This window comes from Tachypleus tridentatus, chromosome 1 (genome assembly GCF_004210375.1).
Source record: "Tachypleus tridentatus isolate NWPU-2018 chromosome 1, ASM421037v1, whole genome shotgun sequence".
NCBI classification, from domain to species: Eukaryota; Metazoa; Arthropoda; class Merostomata; order Xiphosura; family Limulidae; genus Tachypleus; species Tachypleus tridentatus.
The window spans coordinates 177113163-177132671 of NC_134825.1; the positions used below are offsets into that span (position 1 = coordinate 177113163).

Genomic DNA, 19509 nt, shown 5'->3' on the forward strand with positions numbered 1-19509 from the left:
TTTGGATGTTATATCTTTCTGTTACGATGATTACATTTGTTTTTATAAGCTCTCAAAAGATGACGCTACAGAGAAATAATATTTAATTTATTAATAAATTGCCTTATTTTGGGAAGTATAAACAGATGTAAGATACAAGTGTTAAGAGTAAAGATGCTTTTTATAATGTATGTAAGAACTAGTTGTATTCTTAATGGTATTTTTTTATGATAATTTTGCAAACTTGGAGATGAATGACTGATTATTCCAACATTTCACGTTTTCAAGTTAACCTTTTAAAGTCCCAACACGTAGACAAAAGTAGTAAATTGATCCACGCATAATCGAGTTGGTTTATGATATATTTTACCTTCAATAAAAAAATAATAATTTAGAAATGATTACAGAAATCCCACATCCTTTTTTATTTTTTTTTACAATAGAATGTATAGGTATTTTATTCAACGTTATTTCTAGCAGTTAGAGCGAAAACAAAATTATAGCAACTCATATACGTGGGCATTTGATACATAGTAAAAGGTGAAAGTCGTAAAAAATTTAAAACCTGAAACACGACCTTACCTTACATTGGTGTACGTTACTTAAAATTTGGAGGCTAGTATTATACCAGATTTTAGTGTAATCGTATATTAATGTATTTAAGTTTTAATTTAAACTTGCGTTTGTATGGGTGATGGTACGTATATCGTAATTTATATCTGGGAAAATTATAATTTTCATGCTTCTTAGTTTCGTGTTAATAAAGTTTAAAAAATTCCGTAAGACTTAGAAATTCAATACTGTTAATATAATGTTATATATAGGCTAAAGCTGAAATATTTTACCGTCTTTGCCTGTTGGTTTGTTTAAAATGTAACTTTAAAATTCCAGTAAAACTGAGAAGTTAAAGTCTTAAAAATGAGGACATATCATCTTCTGTATTTTTATTAAAATTGAAGAAAAAGTGAAACATCTTTTCGTAAGCGATTTAACATTTTAATTTAGTTTTTAGATAAATTTAAACTAGGTGTAAATTCTAACACAAATTTTTAATTTTGGCAGCCGTCTTTACATTTAAATCGTAAAAAATATTACCCGATACTTTAGGAGTCTAATTTCACTATATTATTATTAGTATTATTAATAAAGAAAACTGAACACAAAACTACGATTTGTACAAAGAGGCAACAATTTGTAGTTATAGATAGTTTGCCCTTATTAGAAGTTAATATTAAATGCAAAATACCTTGTGGCTTAAATCTAGAATGTGTACCTACAAAAATATTTGTTTATTTAAAATAATCACACTTAATCACAGACTTGTATAGGCAACTCATCTAACACTTTTCGAAATTGAAATTTGCTTTGTACAAACTAAGCTTGTCTGACAATATCTGACTAAATGCAACCACTCGTAAATCTTTGTCTGAAGTGGCAAATTAAGTGTCTTTATGATTTCAAGAAAACCAGATTTCAGAAGATAAATAGTGTAGTGAAACACATAACTTGAAGAAATGATAAAAATTGAAAGCCAAAGCTAAAATTTTATTGGTTTTGTTGTTATATGATCTGTACCCATATTATAGATATTTTCATTCTTAAGCTATTGTAAGAAAATTACAAAAGAAATAAACAAATTTGCAAAGTTTAATTTTAATCTACTGACCAAAATATCTAGACCAAGACCTCTTTTTTTCAGATTTGATCACTACATAGTTAGATGAATTGTTACTTTTAGAGGGATTTTCAATGAAACTTTCTATGGACCTTATTGTTATATTTAAAAGTCCAATGAATTATCTGTTTATATTTTTACTTTGATGGAGAGATATGTGTGTGTGTAAAAAGATTAATGTGCTTTAATGATTAAGTCATTTATTTCATGAAGTAAAGTTACACAGTAGAATTGTCCAAGTTTTTAAGCCTTATTTTTTTATTTGGATTAGAAATAGTAAAGTTATGAAATTGTCTTTATATGTTATTATATGTATATTGTATCATTTTATGTGGTTACTTTGAATGTTACTCGAGTAATCATGCAGAAAAAGTAATCATGTCATAAAAACATGACAGCATTTTATTATTCTCTACTGCATTTTACCTTCAGGAATTGTGATTTGAAGATATGTCCAGCCAAAACTAATTGTGGTGTTCTAACAAATCAAAACTAATTGTGATGTCTTAAGAAATCAAAACTAGTTGTGGTGTTCTAACAAATCAAAACTAATCGTGATGTCTTAAGAAATCAAAACTAGTTGTGGTGTTCTAACAAATCAAAACTAATCGTGATGTTCTAAGAAATCAAAACTAGTCATGATATTCCAAAAATTAAAACTAATTGGGGTATTCTAAGAAAGCTCTATTAAAAGTTATTAAATTGAACAATAAAATTTCTAAAGTAAAATTTACTTTTTGTTAAATTGTTTTTAAGAAAGCCAAACATTTTGTAAAAACATAGAAAAATAACCAAATTTTATAGAAAGATAAGAAATTGGTAGATATGATATTTGTTGATAGTATCAGTCCATTAGAAAGGTGAGAAATTGGTAGATATGATATTTGTTGATAGTATCAGTCCATTAGAAAGATGAGAAATTGGTAGATATGATATTTGTTGATAGTATCAGTCCATTAGAAAGGTGCGAAATTGGTAGATATGATATTTGTTGATAGTATCAGTCCATTAGAAAGGTGAGAAATTGGTAGATATGATATTTGTTGATAGTATCAGTCCATTAGAAAGGTGCGAAACTGTTAGATATGATATTTGTAGATAGTACCAGACCATTAGAAAGGTGAGAAATTGGTAGATATGATATTTGTAGATAGCATCAGTCCATTAGAAAGGTGAGAAATTGGTAGATATGATAATCGTGGACAGCATCAGTCCATTAGAAAGGTGAGAAATTGGTAGATATGATATTTGTTGACAGTATCAGTCCATTAGAAAGGTGAGAAATTGGTAGATATGATATTTGTAGATAGTACCAGACCATTAGAAAGGTGAGAAGTTGGTAGATATGATATTTGTAGATAGCATCAGTCCATTAGAAAGGTGAGAAATTGGTAGATATGATAATTGTAGACAGCATCAGTCCATTAGAAAGGTGAGAAATTGGTAGATATGATATTTGTTGACAGTATCAGTCCATTAGAAAGGTGAGAAATTGGTAGATATGATATTTGTAGATAGCATCAGTCCATTAGAAAGGTGAGAAATTGGTAGATATGATAATTGTAGACAGCATCAGTCCATTAGAAAGGTGAGAAATTGGTAGATATGATATTTGTTGATAGTATCAGTCCATTAGAAAGGTGAGAAATTGGTAGATATGATAATTGTTGATAGTATCAGTCCATTAGAAAGGTGAGAAATTGGTAGATATGATATTTGTATATAGTATCAGTCCATTAGAAAGGTGAGAAATTGGTGGATATGATATTTGTATATAGTATCACTCCATTAGAAAGGTGAGAAATTGGTAGATATGATATTTGTTGACAGTATCAGTCCATTAGAAAGGTGAGAAATTGGTAGATATGATATTTGTAGATAGCATCAGTCCATTAGAAAGGTGAGAAATTGGTAGATATGATATTTGTTGACAGTATCAGTCCATTAGAAAGGTGAGAAATTGGTAGGTATGATATTTGTTGACAGTATCAGTCCATTAGAAAGGTGAGAAATTGGTAGATATGATATTTGTTGACAGTATCAGTCCATTAGAAAGGTGAGAAATTGGTAGATATGATAATTGTAAACAGCATCAGACCATTAGAAAGGTGAGAAATTGGTAGATATGATATTTGTTGATAGTATCAGTACATTAGAAAGGTGAGAAATTGGTAGATATGATATTTGTAGATAGTACCAGACCATTAGAAAGGTGAGAAATTGGTAGATATGATATTTGTTGATAGTATCAGTCCATTAGAAAGGTGAGAAATTGGTAGATATGATATTTGTAGATAGTACCAGACCATTAGAAAGGTGAATGGTATGATATTTGTTGATAGTATCAGTCCATTAGAAAGGTGAGAAATTGGTAGATATGATATTTGTTGATAGTATCAGTCCATTAGAAAGGTGAAAAATTGGTAGATATGATATTTGTTGATAGTATCAGTCCATTAGAAAGGTGAGAAATTGGTAGATATATTTGTTGATAGTATCAGTCCATTAGAAAGGTGAGAAATTGGTAGATATGATATTTGTTGATAGTATCAGTCCATTAGAAAGGTGAGAAATTGGTAGATATGATAATTGTAGATAGTATCAGTCCATAACAAAGGTGAGAAATTGGTAGATATGATATTTGTAGATAGCATCAGTCCATTAGAAAGGTGAGAAATTGGTAGATATGATAATTTTAGATAGCATCAGACCATTAGAAAGGTGAGAAATTGGTAGATATGATATTTGTTGACAGTATCAGTCCATTAGAAAGGTGAGAAATTGGTAGATATGATAATTGTAGATAGTATCAGTCCATAACAAAGGTGAGAAATTGGTAGATATGATATTTGTAGATAGCATCAGTCCATTAGAAAGGTGATATGATAATTTTAGGTAGATATGATAGATATGATATTTGTTGACAGTATCAGTCCATTAGAAAGGTGAGAAATTGGTCGATATGATATTTGTTGATAGTATCAGTCCATTAGAAAAGTGAGAAATTGGTAGATATGATATTTGTAGATAGTACCAGACCATTAGAAAGGTGAGAAATTGGTAGATATGATATTTGTAGATAGCATCAGTCCATTAGAAAGGTGAGAAATTGGTAGATATGATATTTGTTGACAGTATCAGTCCATTAGAAAGGTGAGAAATTGGTAGATGTGATATTTGTAGATAGTACCAGACCATTAGAAAGGTGAGAAGTTGGTAGATATGATATTTGTAGATAGCATCAGTCCATTAGAAAGGTGAGAAATTGGTAGATATGATAATTGTAGACAGCATCAATCCATTAGAAAGGTGAGAAATTGGTAGATATGATATTTGTTGACAGTATCAGTCCATTAGAAAGGTGAGAAATTGGTAGATATGATATTTGTAGATAGCATCAGTCCATTAGAAAGGTGAGAAATTGGTAGATATGATATTTGTTGACAGTATCAGTCCATTAGAAAGGTGAAAAATTGGTAGATATGATATTTGTTGATAGTATCAGTCCATTAGAAAGGTGAGAAATTGGTAGATATGATATTTGTTGATAGTATCAGTCCATTAGAAAGGTGAGAAATTGGTAGATATGATATTTGTTGATAGTATCAGTCCATTAGAAAAGTGAGAAATTGGTAGATATGATATTTGTAGATAGTATCAGTCCATTACAAAGGTGAGAAATTGGTAGATATGATATTTGTAGATAGTACCAGACCATTAGAAAGGTGAGAAATTGGTAGATATGATATTTGTAGGTAGCATCAGTCCATTAGAAAGGTGAGAAATTGGTAGATATGATAATTGTAGACAGCATCAGTCCATTAGAAAGGTGAGAAATTGGTAGATATGATATTTGTTGACAGTATCAGTCCATTAGAAAGGTGAGAAATTGGTAGATACGATATTTGTTGATAGTATCAGTCCATTAGAAAGGTGAGAAATTGGTAGATATGATATTTGTAGATAGCCCCAGTCCATTAGAAAGGTGAGAAATTGGTAGATATGATATTTGTAGACAGCATCAGTCCATTAGAAAGGTGAGAAATTGGTAGATATGATATTGTAGATTGTATCAGTCCATTATAAAGGTGAGAAATTGGTAGATATGATATTTGTAGATAGCGCCAGTCCATTAGAAAGGTGAGAAATTGGTAGATATGATATTTGTAGACAGCATCAGTCCATTAGAAAGGTGAGAAATTGGTAGATATGATATTTGTAGATAGCATCAATCCATTAGAAAGGCGAGAAATTGGTAGATATGATATTTGTTGACAATATCAGTCCATTAGAAAGGTGAGAAATTGGTAGATATGATATTTGTAGATAGTATCAGTCCATTAGAAAGGTGAGAAGCTAGTAGATATGATATTTGTAGATAGTATCAGTCCATTAGAAAGGTGAGAAATTGGTAGATATGATATTTGTAGATAGTACCAGACCATTAGAAACGTGAGAAATTGGTAGATATGATATTTGTAGACAGCATCAGTCCATTAGAAAGGTGAGAAATTGGTAGATATGATATTTGTAGATAGTATCAGTCCATTAGAAAGGCGAGAAATTGGTAGATATGATATTTGTTGACAATATCAGTCCATTAGAAAGGTGAGAAATTGGTAGATATGATATTTGTAGATAGTATCAGTCCATTAGAAAGGTGAGAAGCTAGTAGATATGATATTTGTAGATAGTATTAGTCCATTAGAAAGGTTACCACTATAATCAGTGTTACTGAGTTACTACTATAATCAGTGTTACTGAGTTACCACTGTAATCAGTGTTAGTGAGTTACTAGTACAATCACTGTTACCAAATTACCAGTATGATGACTGTTACCAAATTACCAGTATGATGAGTGTTACCAAATTACCAGTATGATGAGTGTTACCAAATTACCAGTATGATCAGTGTTACCAAATTACCAGTATGATCAGTGTTAGTGAGTTACCACTACGATCAGTGTCACTGAGTTACCACTATAATCAATGCTACTGAGTTACCACTATAATCAGTGTTACTGAGTTACTACTATAATCAGTGTTACTGAGTTACCACTGTAATCAGTGTTAGTGAGTTACTAGTACAATCACTGTTACCAAATTACCAGTATGATGACTGTTACCAAATTACCAGTATGATGACTGTTACCAAATTACCAGTATGATCAGTGTTATCAAATTACCAGTATGATCAGTGTTACCAAATTACCAGTATGATCAGTGTTAGTGAGTTACCACTACGATCAGTGTCACTGAGTTACCACTATAATCAATGCTACTGAGTTACCACTATAATCAATGCTACTGAGTTACCAATACAATCAATGTTACCGAGTTACCAGTACAATCAGTGTTACCGAGTTACCATTATGATAACTTTTACCAAGTTACCAGTATGATGAGTGTTATCGAATTATCAGTATGATCAGTGTTACAGAGTTACCACTATGATCAGTGTTACCAAATTACCAGTATGATCAGTGTTACTGAGTTACCAGTATAATCAGTGTTACCGAGTTACTTACATAATAGGCATTACTGAGTCACTCGTATAATCAGTGTTACTAAGTTACCACTGTAATCGGTGTGACTGAGTTACCAGTTATTATGTGTGTAGTATGTTTATAATGTCTAGAATATGTTTATAATGTGTGTATAATATGTTTATAATGTGTCTAGAATATGTTTATAGTATGTTTATAACGTGTGTATAATATGTTTATTGTATGTTTATAATGTGTCTAGAATATGTTTGTAGTATGTTTATAATGTGTGTATAATGTGTCTAGAATATGTTTATAGTATGTTTATAATGTGTCTAGAATATGTGTGTAGTATGTTTATAATGTGTGTATAATATGTTTATAGTATGTTTATAATGTGTCTGGAATATGTGTGTAGTATGTTTATAATGTGTCTAGAATATGTTTATAGTATGTTTATAATGTGTATAATATGTTTATAGTATGTTTATAATGTGTCTAGAATATGTTTATAATGTGTATAATATGTTTATAGTATGTTTATAATGTCTAGAATATGTGTGTAATATGTTTATAATGTGTGTATAATATGTTTATAGTATGTTTATAATGTGTCTAGAATATGTGTGTAGTATGTTTATAATGTGTGTATAATATGTTTATAATGTGTCTAGAATATGTGTGTAGTATGTTTATAATGTGTGTATAATATGTTTATAGTATGTTTATAATGTGTCTAGAATATGTGTGTAGTATGTTTATAATGTGTCTAGAATATGTTTATAATATGTTTATAGTATGTTTATAATGTGTCTAGAATATGTTTATAGTATGTTTATAATGTGTGTATAATATGTTTATAATGTGTGTATAATGTGTGTAGTATGTTTATAATGTGTGTATAATATGTTTATAATGTGTGTATAATATGTGTGTAGTATGTTTATAATGTGTGTATAATATGTTTGTAGTATGTTTATAATGTGTGTATAATATGTTTATAATGTGTTTTTCTAATTGAAGTTTGCTCTAAAGAATGGAAAGTTTTGGAAGGAAACTAAACATCACCCTAGACAACTTGAAGAACAGGTACAGTAAAAGTTCAAGCACTTCGTCGTTGACTCCATCAGGACTTCAGCATTCTGTGAGTGCAGAATGTTTAATGTAACTTACAACAACTTAGTTTGTTAAACTGTTTCACATATTTCATTCTAAATTTAGGATTTTCTTTCATATTAAATGTATTAATTTGTTATTTGAGTTGGTGTTCATAAAATCTAACGGTAGTATGGTTGTAGAAGATAATTAGTGATTAGTTTGATGAGATATATAAATAACTATTGCTCATCTAGGAATGGATGAATTGGGTGTTTGATACCAGCAGAGCACAAGTAGCTTGAGAACAAAGAATCTTTGTGTTAATACTTCAGTTACTTGGAATAATCGAAAAAGCAGTAATTGTAAACCATAATATTTATTGTTTTGTTATTTGCATAGCACAAATTTATTGCAGTTGTGGATATTGAGAAATATTAATTTTGATTTGTTGTTTACTTTTGTGATAGTTATCATAGCATCAACTAATTTTAATACACAATACATTTATGTAGTGTATTAACGTAAATTTATAAAACGCAATGTTAAAACGTACACAACAATTTACCAGTGAAACACAAGTAGTTTTGAACATATCTTTGTTTTGGCAGTTTTTAAAAGGAGTTGAACAACGATATTAGCGTCCATAAATTACTGACACGTTTTAACATTTATAGTTTAACGTATGTCAACTTACGCCATTCATCATATTTACACATCTTTAACGTGATTCATTACTGAATTTAATAGTTAGTGGTTTAGATTATATTGAAGTAACTTGTGGTACATATTGTTAGATTTGGAAGATTGGTAGGCGAGAACATTTCTTGCTTACTGAAGATTATAAAACGATGATGCGAAACCCCATGTTTCTAAATTTTCCCATGTCTCCCAGTTTTTCTCAGGATTGATATATATCTATCTGCTCTCGTGCAAATAAAATTATGTTCAATTTCCTCAACCTTACCACGCCCACTAGACTCGCACAAAATTTGGCTCTGTTCCCAAGCGCCTATATAAGGATGTAAATCGGATTTATTTATTTTTTAGTGACAGGCAATTTTTTGCTCGAAACATGGTACTCTGCGGCTGAAAACCAGTGCATTATCAGCCCAATGTGTTGATGGTGGTAGATTTAAAACCGTCACACATACTATAAGTGCTTACGGTAGACGTCAGTAGTGGTGTGTATGCCAGCTTAAGACCCAGACGTTCCTAGTTTAGAACACACACACACACACAAGTTGGCAGTTTGTATGTATACGCTTGTTCTTCACCAGAAGTTCGCGAAGCTGATGCACGAGTTGTATGTGTGTGCTGGCATCACTACCTTAGTTTACAAGGCAGTTAAATTCAAATTATTTATTTATGATGAACATGTTGGAGTTTTTAGTTCGGTCTATGACCCATAGGTAGGCAAAATAAAATGTCGAGAAAGAATTCGTTTTCTGAGTGTACTAATGTATCGCCATCTTTTATAAAAACGGGCCTATGCTATGTGCTGTAGACATTTTACAGTAGTTGCCCTGTTGCGTCATAAGTACTGTACTTAAGTTAAAGGAGAGTTAGAAAGAACATTGCTGGTTCTAGTTTCACGTTGACGACCATCTTTCTCACGAGTACATGAAAGCTTTATATGGACATCCCAACAAAAGTAGGTCATAATTTTATACGATAGTTCCTATTTCGCAGCTATGTTACATTACATACTCAGTGAAAAAGACTTATTGCTCCGTTTTTTATATTTTTACCTAATATTTATAATACTCGACTGATTGTAATAAACATAATAATGTAATAGTTTGGGTTATTGCCAGTAGAGGACCTCACGAAATTTGTATTAGTAGTTATTTAGTTCTTTTATAAAAAAAAAATAAGTTTCTCCTCCTTTCATCCCAGAGTAGTTGGTTGTGACTAGAACAGCCACGAGGAGAATAGTTGTTACGTGGTTGAAATCTGTGAACCATAACAAATACTTATAAATGACATGTCTTCTTAAACCTTAGATTTATACTTGTCTGTTACATTTTGGCGTAACGCCTTTCTTCATCAACGGTATCGCCGCGGGTACTTGTTGCCTGACATGTAAATTGCTGTAGTATAGTTGTCGCTTTATGTACCTATCCATGAAATCAAATAAGTTCCCCCCCATTTCCCTTAAAAAACAAAAAATACACCAACAACATATGTTCAGTATCTATGTAGATATAACCAATCCCCACCCACACGCACAAGTTAATTGTATGATTCTGTATATGTTTTTGAGAGATTCATACATCCTGATTGTACGGTAGTATCTCTGTGGTTCACTATCTAGGACTTATCGCGTTGCTACTTGTAGTCCTCTGTCAGCGGTGTTAAACTATTATTTGTGATTATTTTGTGAATATTTTTTCATATGACGTAACAGAAGTGAGTCATTTGTTTTCCACTGTGTGAAATAGTTAAATTGTGATTTATGGAAACATTCGATTTTTATTATTTTGTTTGTCATGATTATTGTAACATTTGAACCATTGCACACGCGTGTTTTTCGAAAAACTAAAATCGAAATATGTGCATGTTAATTAGTAACTGTATTACTAGGGTGTGTGAATTAAGATATTATTAATGACACTACCATGTTTTAAGTGTAATTTTGTTTGTTGTACTTTTAACGTAAAGCTACATACTAGATTATCTGCTTTTTATACGCAATGGGTTATCGATATTCCGATGTTATTAACATTGTGAGTTCGTAAGCATTGCTTGGGGACGGCGATATTAAAGAAGTGACATGAGTAATTGGAAATGTTTGTTTATTCTGCAGATCCAAGATATTATATCTATTAAGCAAATAGCATAGACACAGTTGAAGCATTCGTATGTATAACACTGTAAATACCGCTATTTATTTTCTATAATAATGTGTTAATTTAATCTGATCACATTAAATACGAAACAGAAGTGATTTTGACTTTAAAGAATATACAAATTTAATGTATATTATGGTAGAAAAGGCTTGCAAAATGTATCTAAGCCTAATAGTGATAACGCGATTAATAGTTATGGGGTTTTGTGATTTAGGGTTAAAGTTCTGGATGTTATACACTGTTTCTTTATTTTTCAGATATTAAAGCAAGACTAACTAAATAACACCAAAAGCATAATTTATGAAAGATGTAGTTCAATGCAAAGATTAATAAGTAAAATATAAAATATCGAATTATGAAAGAATTACTATTATCAAATCGTTGATTGTTATGCTCTTGATATCCGTTTTTTGCATAAGATTTGAATGCATTCAACCTAGTTGAACTTCGACCTGTGTTGAATTGTGTCAAGAAACAAATGGCTATCAGGCTTGTTATGAAATAACAAACTCGATTTATTTTTGTCTAAAAGCTACGATTTTTTAAACGTCTAAAGCTGGCAGAGCATTAAAATTGTTACAACTTCCTTATTTGGAATTCGAAATGGACAAACTGAAAGAAATGTGGGAAACAAATTCTGCAGTTAACATAATTTTTATCACAAATTTTATGGTCAGAAGATTTATGGAAAGTGAAGAAACAAAATTAGCAAATTGTGATAACTCTTTTGCTTTAACCTTTGGTCCAACTGAATTGAAAACTTACGTGACAGAGATGTTGTTACAGTAGTTCTGGCAGTTAACAACATTAATATTTGTAAAACTAAAGATTACAATCATTCATTCATTACCGAGATATGTAAGACATGAAGTACAATCATAATTTTCATTAATAAGACAAAACCTCTCTCTCTCTCTCTTTTTTTTTTAATTTGGTGTTTCCTAAATTGTCCATTCAGCAAGTCTTTTATTGCTCTTTATTCATCGAGGTGACCTTTAAATTTTTATCATCACTTATTATTATCTTGTCATTGAATGTGGTCTCAACAAGGACATTGAGCTCTTATGCACATTGACTTACCTCTGGCTAAGTCTTCTCTCTATCTAATCAGCTGGCTGCTACTGTGTTGATGTAGTTCCAGAAATGACCACAGTAGATGAAATTTGGCTTGGACCAACTGCTCTTCTTGATTCGTCCCTACTCTACTTTAGATTGGCTGTATTTATTATTTTGCTGTTCTATCATTGTTGTCACTTAAAGTTTAACCTCTCATCCTGTAATTATCATGTGGTCTGCAGTGATTTTCAGGTCATAAAGTCTGAGACTGTTTAAAAACAGACAATGCTCATTTGTGTTTCTTTATGAAGCCAGTTCTCAATATAGGACATTTTTCAGCATCAGTTACTAGCACATCATGTAGTGCAGAGAATCTTCCCACAGTACAAATTATGACTGCTTACTGTTTGCGTCAGTCAATCTTATAGTTTCACATCTGAGCTAGTTTCCCAGCTACTGCTTGGTGTTTGCATCTTCTAGTGCCATCTCTGAACTATGTTTCTACCTTTTTTCAACAGATTAATAGATATAGATAAATGAAAAGAGTCGATCTACACGTTACAAGACTTTCCCTCAATGAATCCACTGATTCACTGAGTTAACAGTATATCAAATATTGATTTCATTAGTTTTTAGGTAGAGCATAAAACTAAAATTCAATGATAGGCTTGACTTCACAAACAACATACATCTAATAGAAATTCCACTTCTTTATTTCACAATTCTGTTTATTCATGAAGACACAAACTCATTATCCACAGCAATGGACTAACTAGTTTATAATAATACACAAAATGACTAACTTATGTACTCACAGATGTGGTCATGTTGTTTCTTGAAGTATCAGATATTATTAAAGTCATGCCCACAATTCTTAAATCTTAGAGGAGGCACACATTTCAGTTTCACATCTTGAAGAAACTAACACCAGGTGCTAATATTTAATGTCCTTAAACCAGGATATTCAGAAATTTCCTCGGATCCACATCTCATTTTATCTGGTGACAGTTATTATGGATGTCAGTTAGGCAGTACTTCTTAAATGAGATTAAGCTTTTCGTAAAAATAATCAGATTTCATGTTACACAGCCATGAATACATCTGTGAGTTACACAGCTCTATGTGTGTGTTGTTGTTTCAAACAAAATCAGTTCCAGTCCCAGTCCGTGTAAGTTGGCTTATATCATCCTTAATGTTTTTACAAGCTAGTCTTCTCTTCTACAGTGTTCTGACCTCCTGTTGACCCAAACAAATGTGACCAAAAAACATGGAGGTAAATATTTAAGCTTTGCAATAACAGATAACTGTTGGGTATCACTGTTATTATTTAAATGCTACAAGATGTATGGATAAACCAACTATATCTGTTGGTGTTTAAACAGTGGTACTAGGGAGGACATGTTTTTAACATTTACTTAGGAAGATTTAAATATTAAACAAGTACCTATGGAATATGGGTACAAGTTGTATTGCATCACCATTTATCTTGAAAATGCTAAGTCTGATTTTTTACACCTGATCTTCTGAAATGGACATAATTCTAGTAGAATGTTAGCAGCTTGTTTGTAGTTGCAGAATATTTTGATTCAAAACATGGAACTCAAAATGTGTCACTCAAAACCTTAAAGTGTTTCATGGTTGTCAGAAATCCCTTGCTTTTGGTGCATTGAATGTAAACTAAACATGAAATGGTTCTCACGTGATAAATAGTTGATGACCATTTTGTTACCTTGGTAACATTATTCAGTTTATGATGTAAACATAATATGATAAACTTATCGTCTTTTAAGAACAACTGACTTTGTTGTATACTACGCTAAATCTTTTATAATTCAACACTTTATGTAATATATTAAGTGTAGTAATTAGATAAAGGTACCAGTTTAGATTCTAATGTTCATTTGTAATATTGGTGTACACTTTCTATATCAGCCTAGTTTATAACTTTCATTTAGTAGTATTGATGTATGGATTCTATATTACACTGGCTTTTAATGCTCATTTAGTAGTATTGATGTTCACATTGTACATCACACTAGTTTATAACATTCATTTAGTAGTTTTGATGTTCACATTCTACATCACACTAGTTTATAACATTCATTTAGTAGTATTGATGTTCACATTCTACATCACACTAGTTTATAACATTCATTTAGTAGTTTTGATGTTCACATTCTACATCACACTAGTTTATAACATTCATTTAGTAGTATTAATGTTCACATTCTTCATCACACTAGTTTATAACGTTCATTTAGTAGTTTTGATGTTCACATTCTACATCACACTAGTTTATAACATTCATTTAGAAGTTTTGATGTTCACATTCTACATCAAACTAGTTTATAACATTCATTTAGTAGTTTTGATGTTCACATTCTACATCACACTAGTTTATATCGTTCATTTAGTAGTTTTGATGTTCACATTCTACATCACACTAGTTTATAACATTCATTTAGTAGTATTGATGTTCACATTTTACATCACACTAGTTTATAACATTCATTTAGTAGTTTTGATGTTCACATTCTACATCACACTAGTTTATAACGTTCATTTAGTAGTTTTGATGTTAACATTCTACATCACACTAGTTTATAACGTTCATTTAGTAGTTTTGATGTTCACATTCTACATCACACTAGTTTATAACGTTCATTTAGTAGTATTGATGTTCACATTCTACATCACACTAGTTTATATCGTTCATTTAGTAGTTTTGATGTTCACATTCTACATCAGACTAGTTTGTAACGTTCATGTAGTAGTATTGACGTAAACGTTGTATCTCAGACTAGTTTGTAACTCTCATTTAGTAGTATTAATTTATGTATTCTACATCACACTAGTTTATATCATTCATTTAGTAGTTTTGATGTTTACATTCTACATCACACTAGTTTATAACATTCATTTAGTATTGATGTACACATTCTGCATCACCCTAGTTTATGATGTCCATTTATTAGTATTGATTTTCACATTCTACATCAAATTAGTTTTTACTATTCATCTTGTAGTATTGATGTATAGATTTTACATCAGAATAATTTATAATGTTAGTTTAGTAGTATTGATGTACACTTTTTACATCACACTAGTTTATAACGTTCATTTAGTAGTTTTGATGCCCACACTCTACATTAGACTAGTTTATAATGTTCATTTAATAGTATTGATGTAAACATTCTACATTAGACTAGTTTATAATGTTCATTTAATAGTATTGATGTAAATATTCTACATTAGACTAGTTTATAATGTTCATTTAATAGTATTGATGTAAATATTCTACATTAGACTAGTTTATAATGTTCATTTAATAGTATTGATGTAAACATTCTACAATAGACTAGTTTATAATGTTCATTTAATAGTATTGATGTAAACATTCTACAATAGACTAGTTTATAATGTTCATTTAATAGTATTGATGTAAACATTCTACATTAGACTTGTTTATAATGTTCATTTAATAGTATTGCTGTGAACATTGTGCATTAGACTAGTTTATAATGTTCATTTAATAGTATTGATGTAAACATTCTACATTAGACTAGTTTATAACATTCATTTATTAGTTTTGATTTTTACATTCTACATCAGATTTGTTTATAATGTTCATCTAGTACTATTGATGTATAGACTTTACATCAGAATAATTTATAACATTAATTTAGTAGTATTGATGTACATATTCTATCTCAAACTAGTTTGTAATGCTCATTTAGTATTATTGATATATGAATTCTACATCACACTAGTTTATAACTTTATTTTACTAGTACTGATGTATATATTCTACATCACAGTAGTTTATAACGTTCATTTAGTTGTATTGATGTCCATATTCTACATTATACTAGTTTTCAACGTCATTTAGTAATGGTATTCATGTACATATTCCACATGAGACTTATAACGTTCATTTAGTAGTACTGATGTAAACATTCTACATTAGACTAGTTTATAATGCTCATTTAGTAGTATTTATGTTCTCATTCTATATTACTAGTTTTAACATTCACTTATTAGTATTGATTTTCACATTCTACATCAGTTTAGTTTCTAATGTTCATCTAGACTCATAAGGTAACAATATTGTTTTTTGGTGTCTAAATATTTACATATTTTTCTGGGAAACTGAGATGGTAATTGTATTCTCATAGAGTCTTCGAAGATAACAGTATTGTTATATGAGTTTGAGATGGGAACAGTGTTATTATAGGAGTATGAGGTGACAGTACTGTTATAGGAGACTGAAAAGGGAACAGTATTGTTATGTGAGTTTGAGATGGGAACTGTTATTATAGGAGTATGAGGTGACAGTACTGTTATAGGAGACTGAGAAGGGAACAGTATTGTTATTTGAGTTTGAGATGGGAACAGTGTTATTATAGGAGTATGAGGTGACAGTACTGTTATAGGAGACTGAGAAGGGAACAGTATTGTTATGTGAGTTTGAGATGGGAACAGTGTTATTATAGGAGTATGAGGTGACAGTACTGTTATAGGAGACTGAGAAGGGAACAGTATTGTTATGTGAGTTTGAGATGGGAACAGTGTTATTATAGGAGTATGAGGTGACTACTGTTATAGGAGACTGAGAAGGGAACAGTATTGTTATGTGAGTTTGAGATGGGAACAGTGTTATTATAGGAGTATGAGGTGACAGTACTGTTATAGGAGACTGAGAAGGGAACAGTATTGTTATAGAAGTATGAGACATCAACATTATTATAGGATTATTAGAATGTGACAATATTGTTATGGGAGACTGAAAAGGTGACAGTATTGTTATTGTAGACAGTGAAGGTAACAGTAATTTTATGGGAGACTGAGAAGGTAATATTCTTATGGGAGTGTGAGAATGTTAGAGTACTGTTATGGGATACTGATAAGGTAACAATAATGTAATAAGAGTCTGAGTAGGTAACTGTTATTATGGGAGACTGAGATGGTAACAATATTGTTATAGGAGACTGAGAATGTAACAGTATTGATATGGGAGACTGAGAAGAAAACAGTATTGTTATATGATTATCAAGAGGTAGCCTTATTGTTATAAGAGTATGAGAAGGTAACTGCATTGTTATAGGTTACTGAGAAGGTAACAGCATTTTTATACAGTTACGACAGAAAGTGTTCATATCCCTGCATCCCGAGTGGGTTTTTGTTCATAACTTAAAAATTATCACAAGTAGGCTAATAGAAGTATGGTATATTATAAATATTATACTAACACACATCTACATAAATTTTTATGTAAATTAAACAACAAATAAACTGTTTATAAACAAATAACCAAACGCAGGAAGGGCAGAAAGTGTTTGTGTGTCAACTTTAATGGTTAGTTGCATAGCCTTTTGGGTGAATTACTTGGTGCAATCTCTCCTCATAGCCCTCCATGATCGTTTGACAGTACTCAACTGGTATTTTCTTCCATTCTTTACATTTCAACTCTTGCAAGTTTTTCAGATGATGCTGATGAACCCTGGTCTTCAACTCATGCCAAGCGTTTTCAGTTGGGTTGAGATCGGGTGACTGCGATGGCCACTCCAGAACGCTTATATGTCTCCTCTGCAACCAGGATTGCATGTATTTCAATGTGTGCTTAGGGTCATTGTCGTGCTGGAAGATCCAATAACGCCTAAGCCGCAAGTTTCGAGCATCATTTTTGATACAAGTGTCTCATATATCAACATACTCTTCTTTTTTCATGATTCCGTTGACGCGGTGAAGACTGCCTACACCATAAGAGCTGAAGGAACCCCATAACATGATTGAGCCACCTTTGTGTTTAACTGTAGGGGTGGTGTTTTTTGGAAGATTTCATTCCCCCTTCTTACGGAAAATATTGCAAACATCATTGTGGCCAAAAAGCTCAATTTTAGTCGTGTCTGACCAAAGAATACTCTTTCAATAGGTAAAGGGTTCATCTACATGCTTTCTTTCATTCCTCAGTCATGTTTCTAAATGAACAGGCTTTAAATATGGAGTTCTACGAGGACGGCATGCTTTGAACCCAGAAGAGCGTAACATGTTCGTAACTGTAGAGGTGCTTACTTCAACCCCAGTTTGCCTTACTAGTTTCTGTATGTCATTACGTGTTATACGAGGGTTCCTACTAACTTCTCTGAGAACCTTCCTCTTGGTTTTCTCTGGAATTTTGGTGGTGCATCCAGAACGAGGGAGGTTAGCAGTTGATCCTGTGAGCTTAAACTTGGCAATTATGCTTTGTACAGTAGATTTCAGCACATTAAGTTGTGTAGCAATACCGGAAAGAGACACACGAGACTTGTATTTTACAATAATTCGGTTTTTAAATCGCTGGACAGTTGTTTCCTGTTTGCCATGATGACCAAGCAGATAATGACGGAGACGGTGCTAAATTGCCGGAAGTACATTTTTTGCTGGCTAAATTCCAATAATTATGAACCCAGTGTCTAGTTCTGGAATGGTATAATATAGTTTATTCGCTAAACTAAAAATTTTTTACAGGAATATCAGTTTTTTCACACATTCTGAACTGTATGAACACTTTCTGCTCCTGAGATTGTAACTATTGTTATGGGAGTATGAGAAAGTAACTGAATTGTTATGGGAGTATGAGAGAGTAACTGAATTGTTATGGGAGTATGAGAGAGTAACTGAATTGTTATGGGAGTATGAGAAGGTAACAGTTTTTTTTTTATGGGAGACTGCAAAGGTAACGTTGTTATAGGAGGCTGTTAAAGTAATAGTGTTGTTATTTGAGCTTAAGAAGGTAACTGTGTTGTTATAGAAGACTGAGAAGGTAACAGTACTGTTATAGAAGACTGAGAAGGTAACAGTACTGTTATAGAAGACTGAGAAGGTAACAGTACTGTTATAGGAGACTGAGAAGGTAGTGGTATTATTATAGGAAACTGAAAAAGTAATAGTACTGTTATCAAAGATTGAGAAGGTAATAGTGTTGTTATGAGAGACTGAGAACATAATATTGTTATGAGAGAACTAGAAGGTAACAGTACTTTTATAAGAGACTGAGAAGGTAACTGTTTTTATGGGAGATTGAAAAGGTAACAGTGTTATGGGAGACTGAGAACTCAGCTTTTTGATTTTGGGGTGTGATGAAAGAATAAAGTCATGTGAGAACTCTAGCATTTGGAAAACTTTTTTTCCAACCACATATCATGACAGATAAGTCTTATAATATGAAACAAAAGTCTTGGTTTGAAAGTTCTTTATTATGACTTATTTTTAAGTTCTGTATTTAAAATGAATATTACTGTAAAATACATTAACTAGATATTGTTAAGTAGTGTAATGTTTTTAATGTTCCTGTGTATCCTGAATATAGTGTTTCATCTATTTGTAAA

At 31.3% G+C, this 19509-nt stretch overlaps 1 protein-coding gene across 4 annotated transcripts in view; it reads left to right on the forward strand.

Annotated features, from left to right (window-relative positions):
• The first annotated feature begins 539 nt into the window (after positions 1-539).
• Positions 540-19509, forward strand: part of LOC143231028 (rho GTPase-activating protein 45-like) — a 98802-nt gene continuing 79832 nt past the window's right edge. The window contains exons 1-2 of one of the 4 annotated variants that reach the window (XM_076465505.1): positions 540-676; positions 8163-8283. In XM_076465505.1, the coding sequence (XP_076321620.1) occupies positions 8176-8283 (108 nt within the window). In that variant the 5' untranslated portion in view covers positions 540-676; positions 8163-8175. Of the gene's footprint in view, positions 677-852; positions 959-8162; positions 8284-9272; positions 9889-10627; positions 10647-19509 lie in introns of those variants that run through there. The other 3 variants (XM_076465514.1, XM_076465522.1, XM_076465532.1) reach the window with 3 other exon arrangements.